The sequence below is a fragment of the Cannabis sativa genome, chromosome 5 (assembly GCF_029168945.1).
Source record: "Cannabis sativa cultivar Pink pepper isolate KNU-18-1 chromosome 5, ASM2916894v1, whole genome shotgun sequence".
Classification (NCBI taxonomy): Eukaryota; Viridiplantae; Streptophyta; class Magnoliopsida; order Rosales; family Cannabaceae; genus Cannabis; species Cannabis sativa.
This window is the reverse complement of record NC_083605.1, coordinates 74,385,696-74,405,104: the sequence shown is the minus strand read 5'-3', so window position 1 is coordinate 74,405,104 and position 19,409 is coordinate 74,385,696. Positions and strand designations below refer to the sequence as shown.

General features: G+C 33.7%; 3 protein-coding genes and 1 non-coding gene across 4 annotated transcripts; 3 read left to right on the top strand and 1 right to left on the bottom strand.

Moving 5' to 3' along the window:
* The first annotated feature begins 521 nt into the window (after nucleotides 1–521).
* LOC133038512 (uncharacterized) lies at nucleotides 522–1,541 on the top strand. The gene is made up of 3 exons (XM_061116682.1): nucleotides 522–932; nucleotides 1,033–1,328; nucleotides 1,520–1,541. Exons 1-3 carry the CDS (start codon nucleotides 522–524, stop codon nucleotides 1,539–1,541), a joined length of 729 nt encoding a protein of 242 aa, XP_060972665.1.
* Nucleotides 1,542–6,864: 5,323 nt separating this feature from the next.
* On the top strand, nucleotides 6,865–12,113 carry LOC115716143 (potassium transporter 3). Its single transcript, XM_030644881.2, has 9 exons — nucleotides 6,865–7,033; nucleotides 7,659–7,905; nucleotides 8,004–8,243; nucleotides 8,336–8,386; nucleotides 8,788–9,048; nucleotides 9,140–9,192; nucleotides 9,999–10,113; nucleotides 10,383–10,637; nucleotides 10,719–12,113. Exons 1-9 carry the CDS (start codon nucleotides 7,031–7,033, stop codon nucleotides 11,819–11,821), a joined length of 2,328 nt encoding a protein of 775 aa, XP_030500741.2. The 5' UTR covers nucleotides 6,865–7,030; the 3' UTR covers nucleotides 11,822–12,113.
* Nucleotides 12,114–12,172: 59 nt separating this feature from the next.
* Nucleotides 12,173–15,765, top strand: LOC115716154 (uncharacterized). The gene is made up of 4 exons (XM_030644894.2): nucleotides 12,173–13,060; nucleotides 13,303–13,494; nucleotides 14,415–14,486; nucleotides 14,668–15,765. Exons 1-4 carry the CDS (start codon nucleotides 12,908–12,910, stop codon nucleotides 15,334–15,336), a joined length of 1,086 nt encoding a protein of 361 aa, XP_030500754.1. The 5' UTR covers nucleotides 12,173–12,907; the 3' UTR covers nucleotides 15,337–15,765.
* Nucleotides 15,766–16,626: 861 nt separating this feature from the next.
* On the bottom strand, nucleotides 16,627–16,710 carry TRNAL-CAA (transfer RNA leucine (anticodon CAA)). The gene has a single exon. It is a non-coding gene; the product is annotated as a tRNA-Leu (tRNA).
* Nucleotides 16,711–19,409: the final 2,699 nt, after the last annotated feature.

Sequence of the window (19,409 nt, the reverse complement as noted above, 5' to 3'; positions counted from 1 at the left end):
GAAAAAAAATTGTATGTATTAAGAAATGTTTAATTTTATTTTAATTTGTATGCAGAAAAAAAAATTATATATAAGAATAAAAAATACATTTGATATATTAAGTTTTGAAATATAATTGTATTATATGTATCAGACTTTTAAATTACTATTTTCTTTACATTAAAATATTATTTGAAGGCAAAATATTATGCTCATGGCAACTTGTTTTCTCCTGAGTTGGGAGATAATCCTAGTTTCATCTGGTGAGTATTCTTGAAGCTAAAGATCTAGTACATTCCTATGCTCAAAGAACAATTGCTAATGGGGAAAATGTATCCATTCTTGCATATCATTGGCTTCCACTTAGTTCTAACAACTATGTCGTTACAAGGCACCCTGCTCTTGTGAACAAATCAGTCAGCTGCCTGGCCTCTTTCAAGTTGGCACTCGCGCTTGGGATCAGGATGTTGTCCGAGACTTGTTTGTTTCACGTGATCAGGACCTTATTTTGTCCATTCAGCTTAGTGATTCAGCCGTAAATGATGGTTGGAATTGGAGACTTGAGACTTGTGGGAATTATTCGGTTAAAAGTGTTTATAAATTCTTGCAAGAATCTAAAGGTGCTTGGTGCCGTGATGCCAATAATAATTTTTGAAAGCGTCTGGTCGTTACAAATACCTGCTAAGATCAGTAACTTCTTATGGAGGGCTGCTTCGGGTGTGCTCCCAACTTGTTTTCAACTCCAAAAACGTCATGTTCCCGTCAATGCTGACTGTCCGTTGTGTAACGCTCATGTAGAAACCGTTCAACATGCGTTGGTGGAGTGTGAGTTTGCTAAAGCTACTTGGAATCGCAGCATGGTCGACGTCGGGGTTGGGGCTGCAACATTCAGCAGCTGGCTGTTGGGGATCTTCGGCAGGGGGCACGAAGGTGAAATGGAGGAAGTGGCTATGGTGAGTTGGGCTATTTGGTGCGCGGAATGAATTTGTTTGGCAAAAGAAGAGTTGGTCTGCATTAAATATTGTTGCATCAGCTAGAAACATGCTTGATCAGTATAAATTTGCTCAAGGAAGGAAGGGTCTTTCGTTGTCTCCGCTGCATGATGGGAGGCGAAATCTTGAGCGTTGGAATGCACCTGAGTTAAACAAGATCAAAATTAATGTTGATGGGGCTTTATTTGAACAAGAGGGGCGTTTTGGCATGGGTTGTGTATCTCGAAATCATCATGATGTTATGGTAGAAGCATTCCAGAAGGAGAAGATTGGTTGTGTTCAACCCGAAATTGCTGAGATAATAGGCATTAAAGAAGCTTTGAGTTGGATTGCAACTCATTCGTGGGATAGAGTCATGTTAGAAACATATAGTTTAGTGTGTGTCCAAGCGATTTAGAGCGGTATTTTTATACGTTCACAGTTTGGTCTTATTGTTCAAGATGTTCGAAATTTGCTTCTGGTTTTATCTTTTGTTGAGTTGTGTTTTGTAAAACGATCTGCAAATAAGTTAACTCATTGCTTGGTAAGAGACTCTTATTTCTCTACAGGTTGGGTGCTTCAGCTGGATGACTGTTATTCTGAAGTGCTTTCTATTATTTTGAACGAATTTATTAATTAATAAATTTTATGATTTTTATTCAAAAAAAAAATTATTTGAATATATAATTTTTTTATAAAGATGTGTGGATATTAGATTGGATCGGTTACTTTTACATATCAATCAATATCCAATCCGCATAAGTGTGGATTTTAAATTTTTCAATCCAATCCAATCTGCACTGTGTGGATAGCCACACTTTAATATTAACACTCCTAAAATATTATTTACTCCCAAAACAATAAACCCAACTGCCAACTTTATTTGAATTTATATCTTTTGTCTTTACTTTCCCAAACATAAAATAAAATAATAGATTGTGTGGTTCACAATATTAAGTATTACTCAATAATATATATACATTCTCTAATTTCAAGTCTATCGATTCATCCATGGTGATCTGATCTGATCTCATTATCATTGTAGGATTTTTACCCTTTTAACTTACACCAACAAAACATTTTTAATATTAGTATCAAGGTCAAAATCGACATTTCCTTGTCTAATTAAAGTCTAGACAAAAACGGCAGCGTTTAACCAAGACGACACCAATTCTTGTGTCGTTTGGATCCCTGGGTTAAAGACTCTCCAAGAAGAGTTTAGAAACCCTAACACTCAAACACAATGCACTCTCAGCCTCACAACTCGAAACCCTAGCAGAGCAAGTTCTCTTCAAGAACTTGCTCGATTCAAAGCACAAAACCCAGAATCATACCCACACACACACATATATAGGTTTAGCAAAATGAAAAACAAAGTAAGGGAGAGAAAACACCAAGAAATTTGTTTCAGAGTTCACCCAAAACTGGGCTACGTCTCTGTCAAGCTCATCTCAGAGATCTAGCTTGATATCCACTATCAACAATGTCGATTTACAAGTTTAGAGCTTCCTGTCACATAAGAACGACCAGGTAAACTCGATTCTCTATTTTGTACAATTTTTGCTTTTGTTTTCTTTCTAATTTGTTCTCGATCTAACTCAGTTTCTGTTTGTTGTGCATGTACTTCCTTCCCTCTGATTCCTCACCACGAGAACTCCATTCTCGTCTCTGGATCTTGGAGGTGAGGTCTTCAACACTAGGGTTTACTCATTCTCTCTCTCTCTCTCTCTCTCTCTCTCTCTCTCTCTCTCTCTCTCTCTCTCTCTCTCTCTCTCTCTCTCTCTCTCTTGATCTGTGTTCTCTACTTGTATTTGTTTTGATTTACTACTTTTATATTTGTGTCAAAGTTGGTTGATCAAAGATCTAGGAGTTAGTTACAATAACAGTTGTAACTAACTCCTATTTCTTGATCCAGTAAAGGCGAAGCCACATAGGATTGAGTCCAATTTGTTTATTTCTATTGTTAAGTTGCTGATGTAGATATCTGTGTAAAGGGACTGGTTATAAGTGGAATTTACTCAACAATTTCCACCTGAATTCCTCTTATAACCAGTTCTGATATCTGTTTGTTTATCTCTGAGAGTCTTAGCTTGATAGGTCCTACTTTTAGTCACCTGAGTCGATTCTTAACAAGTTCATACAATGTGTGAACTTGTTAAGAGTTACAATTTTAGTACCCATGTCTGCTGGGTTGTCTTCAGTAGACACCTTTTCAATATCTATTTCACCTTGAGTCACTTTATCTCGTATAAAGTGATACTTGATTTCTATGTGCTTTGTTCTGTCATGGAACATAGGATTTTTACATAGAAATATGCAACTATGACTGTCTGAATACACCATGTAGGCACACCCTTAAGTAATTTTAGCTCATTCATTAGTCCTTTTAGCCAAATAGCTTCCTTTATAGCTTTAGTTGTGGCAACATATTCAGCCTCTGTTGTTGATAGTGCCACAACAGGTTGGAGCTGAACTTTCCAGCTAACACAATTCCCTCAAATCATAAAGAAATAGGCAGATGTAGATCTCCTATTATCTCTATCCCCAGCATAATCAGAATCATTGTAGCCTTCAATTATAGTATTAGCATTCTATTTCTTGTAGACTAATCCAACCTTAGTTGTCCCAAGTTGGTATTTGAACACCCATTTCATGGCCAACTAGTGAACTTTTCGTGGATTTGCCATGTATTTGCTAAGTACACTCATAGCATAGCCTAAATCAGGTATTGTACTTACCATAAGATACATGACTGACCCTACAGCATTAGAATAGGGCACATCCTTCGTAGCTTCACTCTCCTTTTCTGTTTTAGGACTTTGCTCCTTAGAAAGTGTGTACTGACTAGTAATTGGTTGCTTAACAACCTTAGCATCTCTCATAGAAAATTTATCTATGATCTTCTCAATGTAGTCTTCTTGTCTAAGAATTAGTTTACTCTTGTCTATATCCCTTAGGATAGAAATCTCAAGGATCTTGGTAGCATTTCCAAGATCTTTCATTTCAAATTTTGTCTTGAGCAGATTCTTGACCATATCAACCCTAGACCTTTCTTGGCTTATAATAAGCATGTCATCTACATATAGTAATAGATAGATGACATCTTTTATAGAGCTTCCTTTGTAGTATAGACAAGTGTCATGGTAGCTTCTGTTGAACTCATGCTTTAACATAAAAGCATCAAACTTTCTATTCTATTGTCTGGGAGCTTGTTTGAGTCCATATAAGGACTTAACCAACTTGCAGACCATTTCTTTCTTCCCTTCAATTTCAAAACCTTTAGGCTGTTCCATATAGTTTAAGTCAGAAACTTTACAATTATATTTTTTTATCAAACTGTGTGACACGCAGTGTAATTCTGTGGATTTAAATTTAGTAATGCAGTTTAATTTTATTGCACCAATTTTTATAAATTTACGCAATAAATTGCATATTTATAAGTAAATTTTAATTAAAATTCCAAAATATAATTTATGTCTTATCTATTAAAAGTAATTATCTTTAAGTGTATGTATTACAATATTATAGAGTAAGATTTCAACATTAATTAAAATTAATTCAAAACACCCTCAAAAATATTATTTTTAATTCTATAACCTACACATAACTTTTCTAAAATATTTCTGTTAATATATAATAACATTAGTAAGAACATTTATCTTTTAATTTCATAATTAACTTTTTTTTGTTCAAATATAATATCTAATTTATTAAGGTTTCTCCTTTCTAAATTTATAGCTATAGGAGGTTATTTTTTTTTTCCAACCAGGCCTGCCAGCCTTTCCTAGTATAGGTGCAGCTTGGTCAAGATTGTATTTTACTATTGTGATTCGATTTTTATTATTACGATTAGCCTTGTCTCTATGATAGGTGTTTTAGTCTTGTCTCTATTACATAGTTTTGAGTGTTTTAGTCTTATCTGAATGACCTAGTTTTGTTTTGTTTCGTTGTTGGTTCTTCTTTTGTTCTCCGATGACTCGCTATCAAATTGTTGTTAGTGTGGTTGGGAATAACAATTTCTCTACGACTGAAAAGATTGTTAGTAGTGTAATTACTTACCTTGCTCAATAGTTGAGTGCTCAAGCTACGAGGTTGAATGAACCTGCTGCAACCATTTATTTTGTCTTCTGAGCGGTAGACGGAACTGAATATAGGTGTTCTTAAGATTAAGTGTGATGCTGCAATCTTTTTCATATTATTTTATTTTTAGTTTTTTGTCAAAATTTAAGAATTAGGTGGGTGATTATTTGAATTGTTTTTCTAATAATAATCCTGGTCGTGTCTCCAACGGGCAAAGCCGACCCTGAGATTTGGTGAGCCTTAGAAAATAAAAATTATTAGGCTTTTTATTTAAAAATTATATAGTAGTTTTAAAAATTACTAAAAAAATATATATACTTTTAAAGGAAAAATATTTTTTTTCGAGCCCTTGAGCTAGGTGGGCCTTAGGCGCGGGTCTAGTCCACCTTAGTCCAAGCCCGACCCTACTAACAGGGAGATGTCCCAATTAAATTGCATGTTATTATCTTATCTGATTGCTACTAATAAAATTGCATGATTTATATTAAAAATAAATAAATAAAAATAACTTTTCTTTTATTTTTTAAATAGGGAAATTTTATTTTTAATGCTTAAAAAAATATCCTCTAACAAAATTTAGACTTCTAATTAATTTATACAATTAAATGCTATTATTTTCAATTTTTACCCAAAATACCCTCCCTTTCATTTTCCTTCTCTCTGTCTCTGTCTCTTTCTCTTCCTCACTCTCTCTTCTTCTTCCTTGCACCACCGAGACCAACCAAACCCAAGCACCAATACCACCCAACCACCACTACCAAACCTCCTTTCCTCCACCAACGAACCTCCTCATCTATCCAAAAACCCAGACGAAACCCAGAGGCCCAAGACCGGTCGGACCTCCATAGCACTCAAGCATCGAAAAACCCAGAGGCCTCGAACCTCTGTCTCCGTCTTCATCTTCGTGTTTATTTTTTTTATTGGATTTTTTTTTATTACATTTATCGATAGGTTATCGATATGTTATCGATAGTTTATCGATGCCATTTATTGATAAGTTGTCGATAGGTTATCGATAGGTTATCGATGATTTCTGTTTGCACACAAAAAAAGCAGTGCGCAGACAAAACTATCGATAAACTATCGATAATCCATTGATAATTCCATTTTGGCCAGAAAATCATACCATCCACCACCATCTAATGTCTCAAACAAATACGAATTCAATGAGCTTCTGGTTGGGGGAGGGTTAAGTGGGTGGTGGTGAATGGCGATGGTGGTTGAGAGAAGCCGAGGAGGAGGAAGAGAGAAAGATTTGGGGATTATTGGATTAAGTTTTAGGTAGATGAGGAGGTTCGGTGGTGGAGGAGAAGAGGTTCAGTGGTGGTGGTTGGTGGTCTCGGTGCCTGAGTTTGAGGGAAAGAGAGTGAGGAAGAGAAAGAGACAAAGAGAGAAGGAAAATGAAAAGGAGGGTATTTTGGGTAGAAATTGAAAACAATAGCATTAAATTGTATAAATTAATTATGAGTCTAAATTTTATTAGAAGGTATTTTTTTAAGCATTAAAAATGAAATTTCCCTTTAAATATTCTATTATAAGCTCCCCAAAAAAAAACAACTAGTATAAGCTAAAGTAACTTTAAATTTTCTTTTTTCCATAGGGAACCTAGAATGTCAAACTTCGCTGAAAAGAGGCAAAATAGTAATTTGATAAATTTCGAGGGAGGTAAATGCAAATAAGAAGAGTAATATTTGGATCGAACCGAAATGTAAGGACCCACCACATTTCGGATCTTTTTTTTTTTTTTTAATTTCATTTTCAACAACGTTCGACGATTCAATTTTTCCCCTCCTTCCTTTTTTTTTATTATTATCCAAAAATTAATTAATTTAATTAATGTAAATTCTACCTTAATACAGTACACCTCTCCGCACTAGATTACACATAACACGATCTCTCCTCTTCCTTTTCTCTGCTATAATCTCAAGTTTTCCTCTTCGATTGATTGATTGATTGAACAGTAAAACGAAGGTTGGATTGGAGCTCATTCACAACCAGTTATGGTAACCCTTTTCAACTCTCTTTTTTTGTTTGGTTCTTCAGAAAATTACCAGTAGAATGCGTTTTAACGAAACCAATGCTTTTGTTTTGTTTTTAATTTTTAACTGAATGATCGCGTTTGTGAATTTAATTGATCCTGTTTGCACCAATCATTGCTTGTTTGGTTTTGTTCTTGTTAATGTTATTAATGGTAATTGAAATTTCTTAGTAGTTTTTTAGCTGTTTTTGGTGATATGCTAGTAGAGTTTGATGAAGATATAGGAAACCGTTGGATTGATTTTGTGGGGGTTTGTGTGATTATTAGAATATTGGAAGATTTGATTATGAAAATAGGGTATTCATTGGAGCTTTAAAGCATACATTTTTGCAAGATTATTTGGTTTTCTAATCATTAAATTTATCCATTTTGTGATTTTGAACAAGATTCTTCCCCCTTTTTGTGATAATACATTGCAAAATTTCTTGTATAATTAGTTACATATACAATGCATATAATTCATTCAGTTCCTAAACGACCCTCAAGAGATCTTAGGTTGATTTTCATCTTTTAATCGAATTAAGTACTCTTTTGGCAATGACATGTTATTGATTTTTACCTTCATATTCATGTATCTTTTGTTCAAACAGGTTGAAACAAGAGATAGACGTAAAGATAAAGTTCTTGTCTTGGTATATCAGAGTTTGGGTTTGGTTTTCGGCGACTTGAGCATTTCGCCACTTTATGTTTATAAAAGTACATTTGCTGGAAAGTTGCGGCACTACCAATCTGAAGATGTAGTGTTTGGTGCATTTTCTATGATATTTTGGACTCTTTCTCTTCTTTCATTGTTCAAGTATGTTGTTTTTGTGCTGAGTGCAAATGATAATGGTGAAGGTAAGATTTGATACTTTTTGGTTATGATGCTTTAGACCTTTTTTTTTTCTCTCTATTCTTATTGATGATTTTTTTGTGATCAATTTGCTTTGTTGCAGGAGGGATAATCGCATTGTACTCACTTCTTTGTCAAAAAACAAAATTCTGTTTGCTACCTAATCTTCAAGCATCTGATGAAGAGCTTTCTAACCCGGGCTGCTCAAACAGAAATGTGCCTCCTTCTTTTTTAAGAAGAATTATTGAAAAGCATAAAGTAGCAAAAAACTGTTTACTTCTTCTAGTGTTGTTGGGAGCTTGTATGGTGATCAGTATTGGTATCTTTGCACCTGCAATTTCAAGTAACTACACTTTCTTTAGCTCTCTCTCTATTAATTAAAAAATAAATAAAGAGATTAGCATTGAGTGATTTTGAGCATTTGATTTGTTGCAGTTCTTTCCTCTATTGAAGGGCTGAAATTTCAAACAAAGGATGTACATAATAGTGAGTTTCCCTTCATAATTGTATCTGTATGTTAAGTTTGCGTTTTCGTCACTTCATTATTGGTAATGATTAATAAGAATCTATTGTTGGTATATATGTCTTTCATTGTTGGTACTATGAGGGTATCATCTAAATTTATTGATAAACACAATCCCCGTGTGCTTAATTTGCGACTGTATTGCATTTCGTGAGGTTAGTACTAAGACTAAGTGGACAATGGCCATTGGCCAGCAGTGGCACGGGTACATCTGAGTTAAGATCAATATAGTCTTTCACAGAACCAAGGTAGAAAGTGAAAAGATGGGTGAAATCTGAAGAATCGTCCATCCACCGCCGTAATTGTACAAGCATTATTCTGTTTACTGAATGATTTCAAGTTACTGAATTTCTCAATATTGCAGATACTGTGGTCCTTATTGCCTGCGTTCTGTTAGTACTCCTTTTTTTCTTACAACACCGAGGCTTTCACAAGGTGGCATTCTTGTTTACTCCTATTATAATCCTGTGGTTGGTGTCCATCACTGCTGTTGGAATCTACAATATTTTTAGATGGAATCCAAGAGTATACCAGGCTCTATCTCCATATTATGTTTACAATTTTTTTAAAGTTACAGGAAAAGATGGTTGGATCTCTCTTGGAGGAATAATGTTATGTATTTCTGGTAAATATGAAATCTGGAATAATTTTTCTGTTTCCATGCTGCTCTTTTTTCAATCCAGTTCGTTCGCGTCACTTTTATTGGTCCTCTGCAGGAAGTGAAGCTATGTTTACAGACCTTGGTCATTTCTCCGCGACATCAATCAGGGTATGCATAACCAATGGCTGCAAAAGTGAAATTCCATTATTTTCTAATCATATGGACAAAATTTGATGAACCTGTGAAGAAAGACTTTAACCAGTAATGCCTTCTATTTTTTTTTTTAATATTATCACTTTTTGAATTAGTTGGCAGATAAGTTTGAATTTTGACCTCTAGATGATGTTTTCTGTTAATTTAAAAAAATGTATGTTCATCTAGATCAGGGCAATCTATCAAGGTTGACATTAAAACATATAGAAGCTAGCATTAATTGTCCCTCACGTCTTGTTCAGTTCCACTTTTGTGTCAGATTTGTGAGGTTATTTGTATAGGTTTGCTGTCAAGAATTGAATCAATCATGCATTTTTGCTATGGCATCCGAGACTTCACCATCATACCCAAGAGTCTTATAATTTTCTTCTCTTGGTTATTTACATCTTATTCTATGACTGTGGCTTAAGCCTTCAACATAAAAGCAAACTGGTTAATGAGCTATGTTTTCATATTCCCTTATTTATATTTTTTTTTCGGATAAGAGAAAAGTTGGGTATCTTACTTGGAAATTATACTGCTGGAGATTTGAAGTGTGATCATCGACTAGATCTGCAATTGGCCAATTCTCTTTTAATCCCAAGCTTGAGTATCATATCTAGCGGCTTCACGATAGATAAATACTTTTTAGGAGTCTGGACCGTTCTTTTGAGTTAGAAGTTGTGACGGGTTTTTCATTGCCATTTTTTTTTTTCTCAGGTCTGTTTTGTAAGTCATATATTGCTGTGAATAATTCCCTAAAGCATGCTGATATTGTGCAGGTTGCATTTTCATGTATTATTTATCCATGTTTGGTACTTCAATACATGGGGCAAGCTGCATTTCTTTCCAAAAACTTATCGGCAGCACCTCTGAGCTTTTACGCTTCTATTCCTGGTATGCATACAACCCGCCTAAACTTTCTGAGTAACAGCTCTATTTGAAGACCATAGATGTTATCAGATAGTTTTTTACATGATTATCTTTTGATAGTGTTTTCTTATTGCTTGCTCTCTTTTCTTTTATGCCAACGTACATACAAGATTGAGAGAGAAAATCACTGTCATGGAAAAAAAACATATCAGACATTTGTCTTTGTTTCATTATGATAATTCCCCTAAAAGCATAATTATTTTGTTTACAGAATGTTCTTGCCATGTTTGTAGATCCCTTCTTTTGGCCAATTTTTGGTGTGGCAACTCTGGCTGGGATTGTTGCTAGCCAGGCAGTTATCTCCACCACATTAATGATTATCAAAGAGTGTGACGCGTTTGGATGTTTCCCTCGTATCAAGATTGTTCATACCAGGAGATGGCTTCCTGGTCAAGTATACATTCCAGAGATAAACTGGATCCTCATGGTTCTCAGTCTATTAGTCACACTGGGTTTTCGAAATACAAATCATATAGGAAATGCTTATGGTAAGTTTTTCTTTCCTTGTTAATCTATTTTGTACATATTTTTGTTTGTTCCTGGACTGAGTGTTGCTGTTGTAATTTCAGGCATTGCATACATGACGATGACAATCGTGACAACGTGTTTGGCATCACTTGTCATTAACCTTGCTTGGCAAAAGTCTGTGGTGCTTTCACTTTTATTCAGTGTGCTATTTGGATCAGTTGAGATCATTTACTTCTCGTCTTCTTGTATGAGAATCCCTAAAGGTGGATGGGTACCTCTTCTGTTCTCTGCAATATTCTTGTTCATTATGTACGTGTGGTATTATGGGTCATGGAAGAAATATTCACAAGACCTTCATAACAAGCTCTCCATGAGGTGGATCCTCACGCTAGGTCCTAGTCTCGGGATCATTAAAGTTCCTGGAATCGGTCTCATCTACACAGAACTAGCCACAGGAGTCCCAGCAACATTTACTCACTTCTTAACCACCTTACCAGCTTTTTACCAAGTCGTTGTATTCGTCTGTATTAAAACTGTTCCTGTATCTCATGTATTCCACAAAGAAAGGTTTCTCATTGGTCGGATTGGTCCCAAATCCTACAGGCTGTACCGCTGCATCATTCGAAATGGTTATAAAGACATATGTAAAAATGAAGAAGAGTTCGAAAGCGAACTAGTGATGAGCATAGCAGAGTTCATCCAAATGGAGGCAGAGGGCACTGGGGCAGTGGATGGCTCAGTGGATGGTCGTATGGCAGTTGTGCGGACATCTGAAAAGTTCGGTACAAGATTAGTGGTATCAACACCGTCAAGTCCTGGAGTAAGCAACAGTATCAATCAAACATCGGTGATTTTAAGTGGCTACAAGTCACCTACACTACAGAAATTGCAGGCTAGTTACGAGCAAGAATATTCACCTCAGCTCACCTTTAGGAGGGGGTTACGATTCGAGTTACTAAATACTAAGTACAAGGATCCTCGTGTGAAAGAAGAGCTGTTGGAACTCGTTGAAGCCAAGCGTGCTGGGGTAACATACGTTATAGGCCACTCGCATATAAAAGCACGGTCAAATTCATCGTTTCTACACCAGTTTGCGATTAATATAGCCTACTCTTTCCTCAGAAAGAACTGCAGATCCCCTGCTGTGGCCTTAAATATTCCTCATATTTGTCTAATTGAGGTGGGTATGAACTACTGTGTCTAGAACTCTATTGCAAATGGTTACTAGTTTCTCCACAATTTCATGGCAGACCGACCGATTTCACATAGAGATTCTCTGTGCTCAAGCTCACCAATCACAAACAATCACCTCCAGGCTTCAAGGACACTTCTTTATTTTGTGACATGAATCTTTGTTTTGTCATATAACTCTCAAATTTAGGTGTGATTCCCTCGCTTGGAAATGAAGTTTTGACCCTTTTTTCTTTTCTTTCTTTGGGTTTGTTTGTAGAATAATAATAAATTAAAAGTTAATTAAAGTACCAATTAAGTTGCAATACCTTAATTTCTGCATATGTGAGTGTGAAAATGTTGAATTTATTCCCAATCTCATACATACTTGAGTTAAACAAGAGATCTAATTTAAAAACATTAAAAAAGGGCATACAAAACAAAATATTTGATCAACATATCAATTTTTAGACATAATAATTTTACATGAGAAGGGATATTTACAACTTGGCAAACTGAAATGACAATTATGAAAGGAATACACCCAAGTGGTAATATTCTATTCCATTCTATTCTATTCTATATCTATACCAACCAAAAAAAAAAATCTTTTTATTTCATTTGAGTAGAAATGCATCCACTTAATCTGCCCTAAATCAAGAGCTAAAATTTAATTAAGAAAAAGAAAATCAAATGAGAAAAGAGGCTCTTAAAATAAGATTGGTGAAAGAAAGAACAAAAAAGATTCAATTTTTAAGTTTCAATCATTACATAATTCAATAATGAAACATATAATAAAGCTAAAGTTCATACATTTATGTATGTGTAATTATATATTGGAAAAAAATCAAAACCCAATTGCCCAATTACAGAACAAGTGGAAAAACGATATATCCTAGAAAATCCAAAAACCTCATTTTTATTTTTCAGACCACACCAACAACAACTCTCCCAGAAAATATCCCATTATTTTCTTTCTTCCCAAACAGCTTTTACTTGACTCGGCCGTCAACCCAAGTGGGAACGCTTTTTCTGAGCTGCTTAGTTGATGTAAAAGCCAACTCGGAAGCTTTAAGAATCGGTTACTGAGTCACTGACTCGGTCCTAATCGAGCTCCAGTATGTTGAGTTCTTCTTGCTCTCAGGCCCTTCTCCGCCGCCCTTTTCTTCCTCCCTCAACCCCAATTACTAGGGTTCCTAATCGACCCAGAGATAGATTTCCAATTACCCGGAGCTTTCGGATCTCTGAACCCCATTTCAGTCCTCTGAAGAAGGTAATAATTTAAGGTTTCATTGTTGCTAAAGCTCAATTTTGGTTTAAACAAAATTCTTGTGAAAAATAAAAATAAAAATCAATACTTTATGCTGTTTTATTCATAACCAAAAGATTAATATGATTAGAGTGTTGATTATACAACTTGTAGGACTTGATTCTCATTTTCCAAAGAAAGGTAGAAAGAAATCGTTAGTTCTTATGTAAATTTCACTAAAAAAAAATTGAATCTTTACTTATCAGGAATGGAAAAGAATTTCATGTTTTAGACAAGAGGATTCTTCATCAGAAACCCAGAAATCTGCATACATTGAACACACTACTACGCCTGAGGAAGTCATTAAATCTGAGACCACCCAGAAATCTGAATATATTGAACACTCTTGTCCACCTTCAAATGCAGTCAGAAGAGATTTTCCATTAAGTCTTGGAGAGGTAATAAGGCGGTTTTATGTTACAAGTAATTTCTGTTAGTGTCTTTAGCCTTTTATTTATATGTAATGAGATTTTCTGCCATATGAATGCTGATGAAATTCAAGTTATTAGTTCAGACTCTCAAAGCATTTGCTGTTGTCTCTTCAATTCTTATCACTTATTTTGATATCTGATAGGAATTTTGATAGACCCCAACATTAGTATGGTGAGGTTGAGTATAGCAAATAAGAGAGATGTGATTAAGTGTATTGAGGAGAGAAGGGTATGCTATGTGTTGAGTAAAACTCTTTGCATCAAAGGGGCCTAAGGGCTCCCATAGCTTGTAATTGGTTTTCTCGTATATTCAATATCAACTTCCACATTCTACTCCATTATTCGACTACTGTTTCACTGATATTTCTGCTATGGCTTAAAGAATTTGGCAGCAGCGTCTTATCAAAGTTTGAATGCTACTAGCATCAACCTAAATTAGAGTCTCGAATTTAAACATATTGATTGAGCTTCTTAGCTTAATATCTTATTGTTGTAAACTAAGTTAACACTGTGCATTTAGTATTAGCTTGTGTTTTGTTATGCTGTAATGTAAAGACTTGTAATGAATATTGATCTTATTAATCATATGTAAGTATGCATTTTCAATAGGTTTCCAGACCATTATAAATTGTTCAATTCTTTCTGTATAGGAGTAATGTGTATTAACCAGCTCATGGTGTGAGTGATACATTAATTCATTGATTATGAAGTGCTAGATATAATAGTACTCTTCTTCTATTTTTGGAAATGTCAGCAAAAACACTAGTTCGGAGAAGAAAATTAATTTGATTATGCAACAAAGTTGTCGTCGATATGGTTATTATTAATAATTAAAGAATTTTCATTATGCTAAATTGCTTTCGCTGACTCGCTTCATTGCATTTTAGCTTGCAAATGTAGTTTTCAAATCAATAGAGAAGCGATGGACTGTACCGTGGACAGCAGAGACCATAATGCAGGCAAGTACTTTCCACCTTAACTATATTTTAGAAATCATTTTGAAATTCCATAAACAAGTTCTTGCTGCTTTCAAATCGAAAACTTGAGCTTTTAGAATAAATTAGAACAATTTGTTTCAGTGGTCATACCACACAGCTAAAAAATCCTAGATTTATGAAAACGATTTGAATGTTGGTGCAGGTTATGCTTCTTTGGGTTGCTGCATTCTGTTTTATAGGATCTTCGGTTGCTCCAATAGCGACCCATATGGCAGGTCTCAGTAGGGAATCCCTAACACTTCGAGGGCAAGCATTTTTCAGTCTCTTAACTGATGTAACTGAAGGGCTTGCTGGAATCATGATTCTTCATCGCTGCTTGTCTCGGTTTCGTCCCCTCCCACCAGATTGGTTTAGATTTAGCTTCAAAGGAAACTGGTACATCGATGTTGCTTTGGGATGCCTCATGTTTCCCCTTGTCAACGGGCTCTCACATTTCAATCTCAAACTCTTGCCACTTTTTCCATCCACACCCGTCACTCTATCAAGCGTTGAACAGTCAGTAGTGGCATGCGATCGAGTAGCAATGGCACTGTATGCAATAGTAGTCTCAGTTTGCGCTCCTGTATGGGAAGAGATCGTCTTTAGGGGCTTTCTTCTCCCATCTTTGACCAAGTACATGCCAGTGTGGTGTGCAATTCTGGTGAGCTCAGTAGTCTTTGCCATGGCACATTTCAACGTACAAAAGATGCTCCCGCTTATCTTTCTCGGGGTTGTGATGGGTGCTGTCTTCGCTCGCTCAAGAAATCTACTTCCATCAATGCTCTTGCATAGCCTTTGGAATAGCTTTGTGTTTCTAGACCTAATGAAGTAAAGCTGCTGCTACTGCTGAACATATTACTTGCCTTATTTTTTCGGTGATCGTCGAGCCCATTTTCGGGTCAGATTCGTGGCACAACCTGCACAGTATCCCGAGCCTTACGATCTCCTCATAAACCCGGCTGCAATCTGATCGGTAAACATCCTAAGGATGAAGTATATAACTTACTGAATGCATTAAAATTGATGAAGAAACTCAGTATTTCATCAGAAGAATCAGTTGGCAGTGTTGATGTTCATGTCTTTGATAAATTATATAACATAGCAAGTGAAAGGGACAGAGATAGAGAAGGATAGAATAGTTTTTGTAAATGATTATTTTCATGTTGATCTTATCTTTTCAAGCCACCATTATTACAAAGCTCTTGTAGTTGTTGTTCCATAAGTCCCTCCCCCTTGTTTAATTATTTATTTTTCTTTTCAATTAAGATTCTCTTATGAAAATAGTACACAAAAACATAGAGATTAACTTAAAATGATCAATAAAACAAGAGATGCATGACTTGTGTTGTGTTTGCCACTGAAAAACTGAATAAATAAAAATAATATTTTGATGTTTTTGTAAAAAAAATTTGTCTAATGGTATGTTAAAGTTTGTGCCAAATTTGATAGGTGTTAAAAGTTAGGCCGAATTAGGTACAAGATATAAATTTAACATATAATTAGATATAGTGTTAAATTTAACATATAATTAATGCACTTTTTTATTTACATTTATTATTTAGTATTAATGATTTGTTTTAATACACTTTTATAATTATAATATTGCTATTATTTTTTTAAAAAACATATTTAATTTATTAATTATTATTAGTGACTATAATGTATTAGAGTATAATTGTAAAAAGTAAAATGCTAAAAGGTATCAGAGGTGCTTACTGTCTAGTACTCTTCTCGTTGTTATATTGTTATTGGTACAATTAAATATCGGATCTCACATAATGTAATATGATAACATTTAAAGAATATAGTTAATTAATCGTAAGACACCACCTCTAAAAATAGTGTCCAATAACTATGCTTTTGCAAAAAATTTCAAATATAGAATTTATCAATTTTTTATACCAAATTTAACACATTTTTTTTACCAAGTGCATTGAAGATGGTGAAGAAATTGCATTTTGACCATGTTGCTAACAAAATTTAAAGGTATATACACTTTACATATGGGGTGTGACTCCATATGATAGTACAATAATGTGTAAAAGAGAAATTATATATGTTAAGTTGATAAAATAACAAAGGAGAAGATTGTGCAAAGAAAAGAAAAAATAAAGAAAAAAAATGTCAGAAGTGGGATTTGAACCCACGCCCTCTTTCGAAGACCAGAACTTGAGTCTGGCGCCTTAGACCACTCGGCAATCCTGACTTGTTGATTATGAGTTCAATAACTTTATATTTACCCAATTTTAAATCTTAGCTTTTTTATATGATACTATTTACTTCTTTTTATTAGATATGTTAATTAGATTCATTCATTATTATATTTGCAATCATTGTGGCCTAACAGTTATGTTTTTCAATAATATATCTAACATGCGGAAATTTTATGAGGTTAGAGTTAGGTGAGTGAGTTGGGCAGTGAATTGATGAAATCTTTAATATTGTAAAGTGCGGTTAAGTAAGGGTGTTCATAAAATAGTTGATCAAATTTAATTTGCAAGATTCAATCTAATTCAATCTAATAAAATTTGCATTGGGTGTTGATTGACATGTAAAAGTAACCGATCTAATCTAATTCATACATATTTATAAAAAAATTAAAAAATTATATATACAAATAATATTTTAATGTAAAGAAAATAGTAATTAAAAATTTTAATACATATAATACAATTATATTTTCAAATTTTATAAATCAAATGTATATTCTATTTTAATATATATATATATTTTTTTTCTACATACAATTTAAAATAAAATAACATTTCTTTTTACATGCATTTTTTTTTCCTTTGAATTTGTTATTTGTTATTTTAATATGTTGTTAGAGACATAAAATAACTATAATTTATTTTATTTTGTTGCTAGTTATAAAAAAAATCATAAATATTAAATAATTTAATATTAAAAAGTAACAAATTTAAAATAATTGATCCAATCTGTACTTTTGCGAATTGGATTGGATTGGATTTGAATTATTGTGCGGATTCGATTGGATCCAAAAAAATAAAATCCGCACTTAGTGCAGATCAGATGTACTATGAGCAAAATAATACAAATTAGATTGGACGAACACCTCTACGGTTAAATCACAAAGAAAGTATTGAACATAGCAACTCATAAAAATCATACAATCAACCTAGTTACTTTCGTTCTAAATTAAATTGCATCCAAAACAACCAAAGCATAATCAAATCTCACTTTTTCAGAATTTTGATTTGAATTCATAAATAGTAATTATAGATGGCCAATAAATAATCACAAAATTAAATCAAATAGCATGGAATTGAAATAAGAGAAGAACAAAAAAATTGAATAACTACATTAATCCATAAAAAAAAAAAATTAGTGATTCACATAACAATTCTAAGAAGAAAATTAGTTCATAATTATCATTCTAAACATAAAAAAAATTTAAGATAAACATTGAGATTGATAAAGAGAAGAAAATAATTCTTCAAAACTAGTAGAAAAGTCCAATGGTGGTTCAATGATTTCCCAAAATCGTTCTCCCATTTTCTCTCTCTCTCTCTCTCAAAAAAAAAAAAAAAAAGTTTTTTAAACCTATTTTTCTAAACTAAAGAAGGTAGGTCGCGACTTGCCTTTCCCATGTCACGATTTGTGACTTTTTTACTTTTCAGAATCATCGTTTAACATGATTTCCTACCGCGATGATAGATTATATTTTGGTCATAACTATCTTGATACATCTCAGAATTACACGATTCAAGATATTTTGAAAAGATGATAAAGAAAGATCTATAACTTTTATTCAAAAAGTTTTTCTTGAAAGTGAACGAATCATAATCAAAAATTGGTTTGAATTTTCAGACTTGATTTTTGATCACAAACGAGAGTGTTGAGCATCCAAAACTTTAAATTTTTCACCAATTGTATCTTACAACTCTAAAATCCATGCTAGATCTATCAAATTCATCTTATTTAGAATCACTCTCGACAAAGGAACAAAGTGAAGTCAAGCTACAAGCACCATTTCAGAGCAATAGATAGGGCCAAGACATTAGCTTCTTTAGGATATAAACTAGCAAGCATAGGTCTTACAAAACAATCCCAAAGGCAAAATTGTTAGAATCACAAAGAATACCAATAATCTCATTATCACTATTCATAGCACCATCCCCATTTAGCTTTAACAAACTATTAGAATGAGTTATTCAATGAACAACTATGGGCTGAAGAGGGATCTTTGTAGCTTGAGGGTGTGATTTTGGGCTTTAAACTAACTATCATAATACTAACTTGTCCATCTTTGAACAAGGTGTCATGTTTTGTTTTATTTCTTTCTCCCTAGATACACCAAATGAGAGTGATAAACAAGTAAAATTGGTGTGTAGACAAAGACAATATTCCAGGGCAAACTTATTAGTTTAACTAGTTTTCAAAATTCTGAAAGCTTCCAAACTTAGATTGAAAGAGGGCAAAGGAATAAGAGGCATGTATCAAATCATCATAGTGTGAGCCACAACAAAAGCAACATTTCAGAAAATTGAAACATGTTGAGATAATAGCACAATACCAATGAAAAAGATACTTGATCATACATACTCGCCAAGCGAAAATCTTTACTTTCCTTAGAATTTTCAGAGACCACAAAGCATACTACTATTTAGTAGAAGAATTGAAGAAGACGAGTTTAGATTAAAAAGATTAGACACTACTTAAGTATATCCTCTTTTAACTGAATAGACTCCACTTTTTAATTGATTATAATTTACTTATTTATTTATTTTTTAGCTAGTTTTAAATACTATGGATAAAAATATAATATCAAAAATATATATAGTGTCGAAAAGTTGTTTTGCCTTCTTACCAAATTTAATATTATGTTTGGCAAATACATTGAACGTGGTCTAATAAGTAACTAATAATGTAACAAATTTTCAA

Bases quoted from the DNA above. Each gene is read 5' to 3' on its own strand.
- LOC133038512 (XM_061116682.1), top strand. From the start codon at position 522: ATGGTTGGAATTGGAGACTTGAGACTTGTGGGAATTATTCGGTTAAAA. The intron at 933-1,032 runs GTGAGTTGGGCT...ATGCTTGATCAG, and splicing joins AAATGGAGGAAGTGGCTATG to TATAAATTTGCTCAAGGAAG. The intron at 1,329-1,519 runs GTTAGAAACATA...ATTTCTCTACAG, and splicing joins CATTCGTGGGATAGAGTCAT to GTTGGGTGCTTCAGCTGGAT.
- LOC115716143 (XM_030644881.2), top strand. The intron at 7,906-8,003 runs GTAAGATTTGAT...GCTTTGTTGCAG, and splicing joins TGCAAATGATAATGGTGAAG to GAGGGATAATCGCATTGTAC. The intron at 8,387-8,787 runs GTGAGTTTCCCT...TCAATATTGCAG, and splicing joins AACAAAGGATGTACATAATA to ATACTGTGGTCCTTATTGCC.
- LOC115716154 (XM_030644894.2), top strand. From the start codon at position 12,908: ATGTTGAGTTCTTCTTGCTCTCAGGCCCTTCTCCGCCGCCCTTTTCTT. The intron at 13,061-13,302 runs GTAATAATTTAA...TTTACTTATCAG, and splicing joins ATTTCAGTCCTCTGAAGAAG to GAATGGAAAAGAATTTCATG. The intron at 14,487-14,667 runs GCAAGTACTTTC...ATGTTGGTGCAG, and splicing joins CAGCAGAGACCATAATGCAG to GTTATGCTTCTTTGGGTTGC.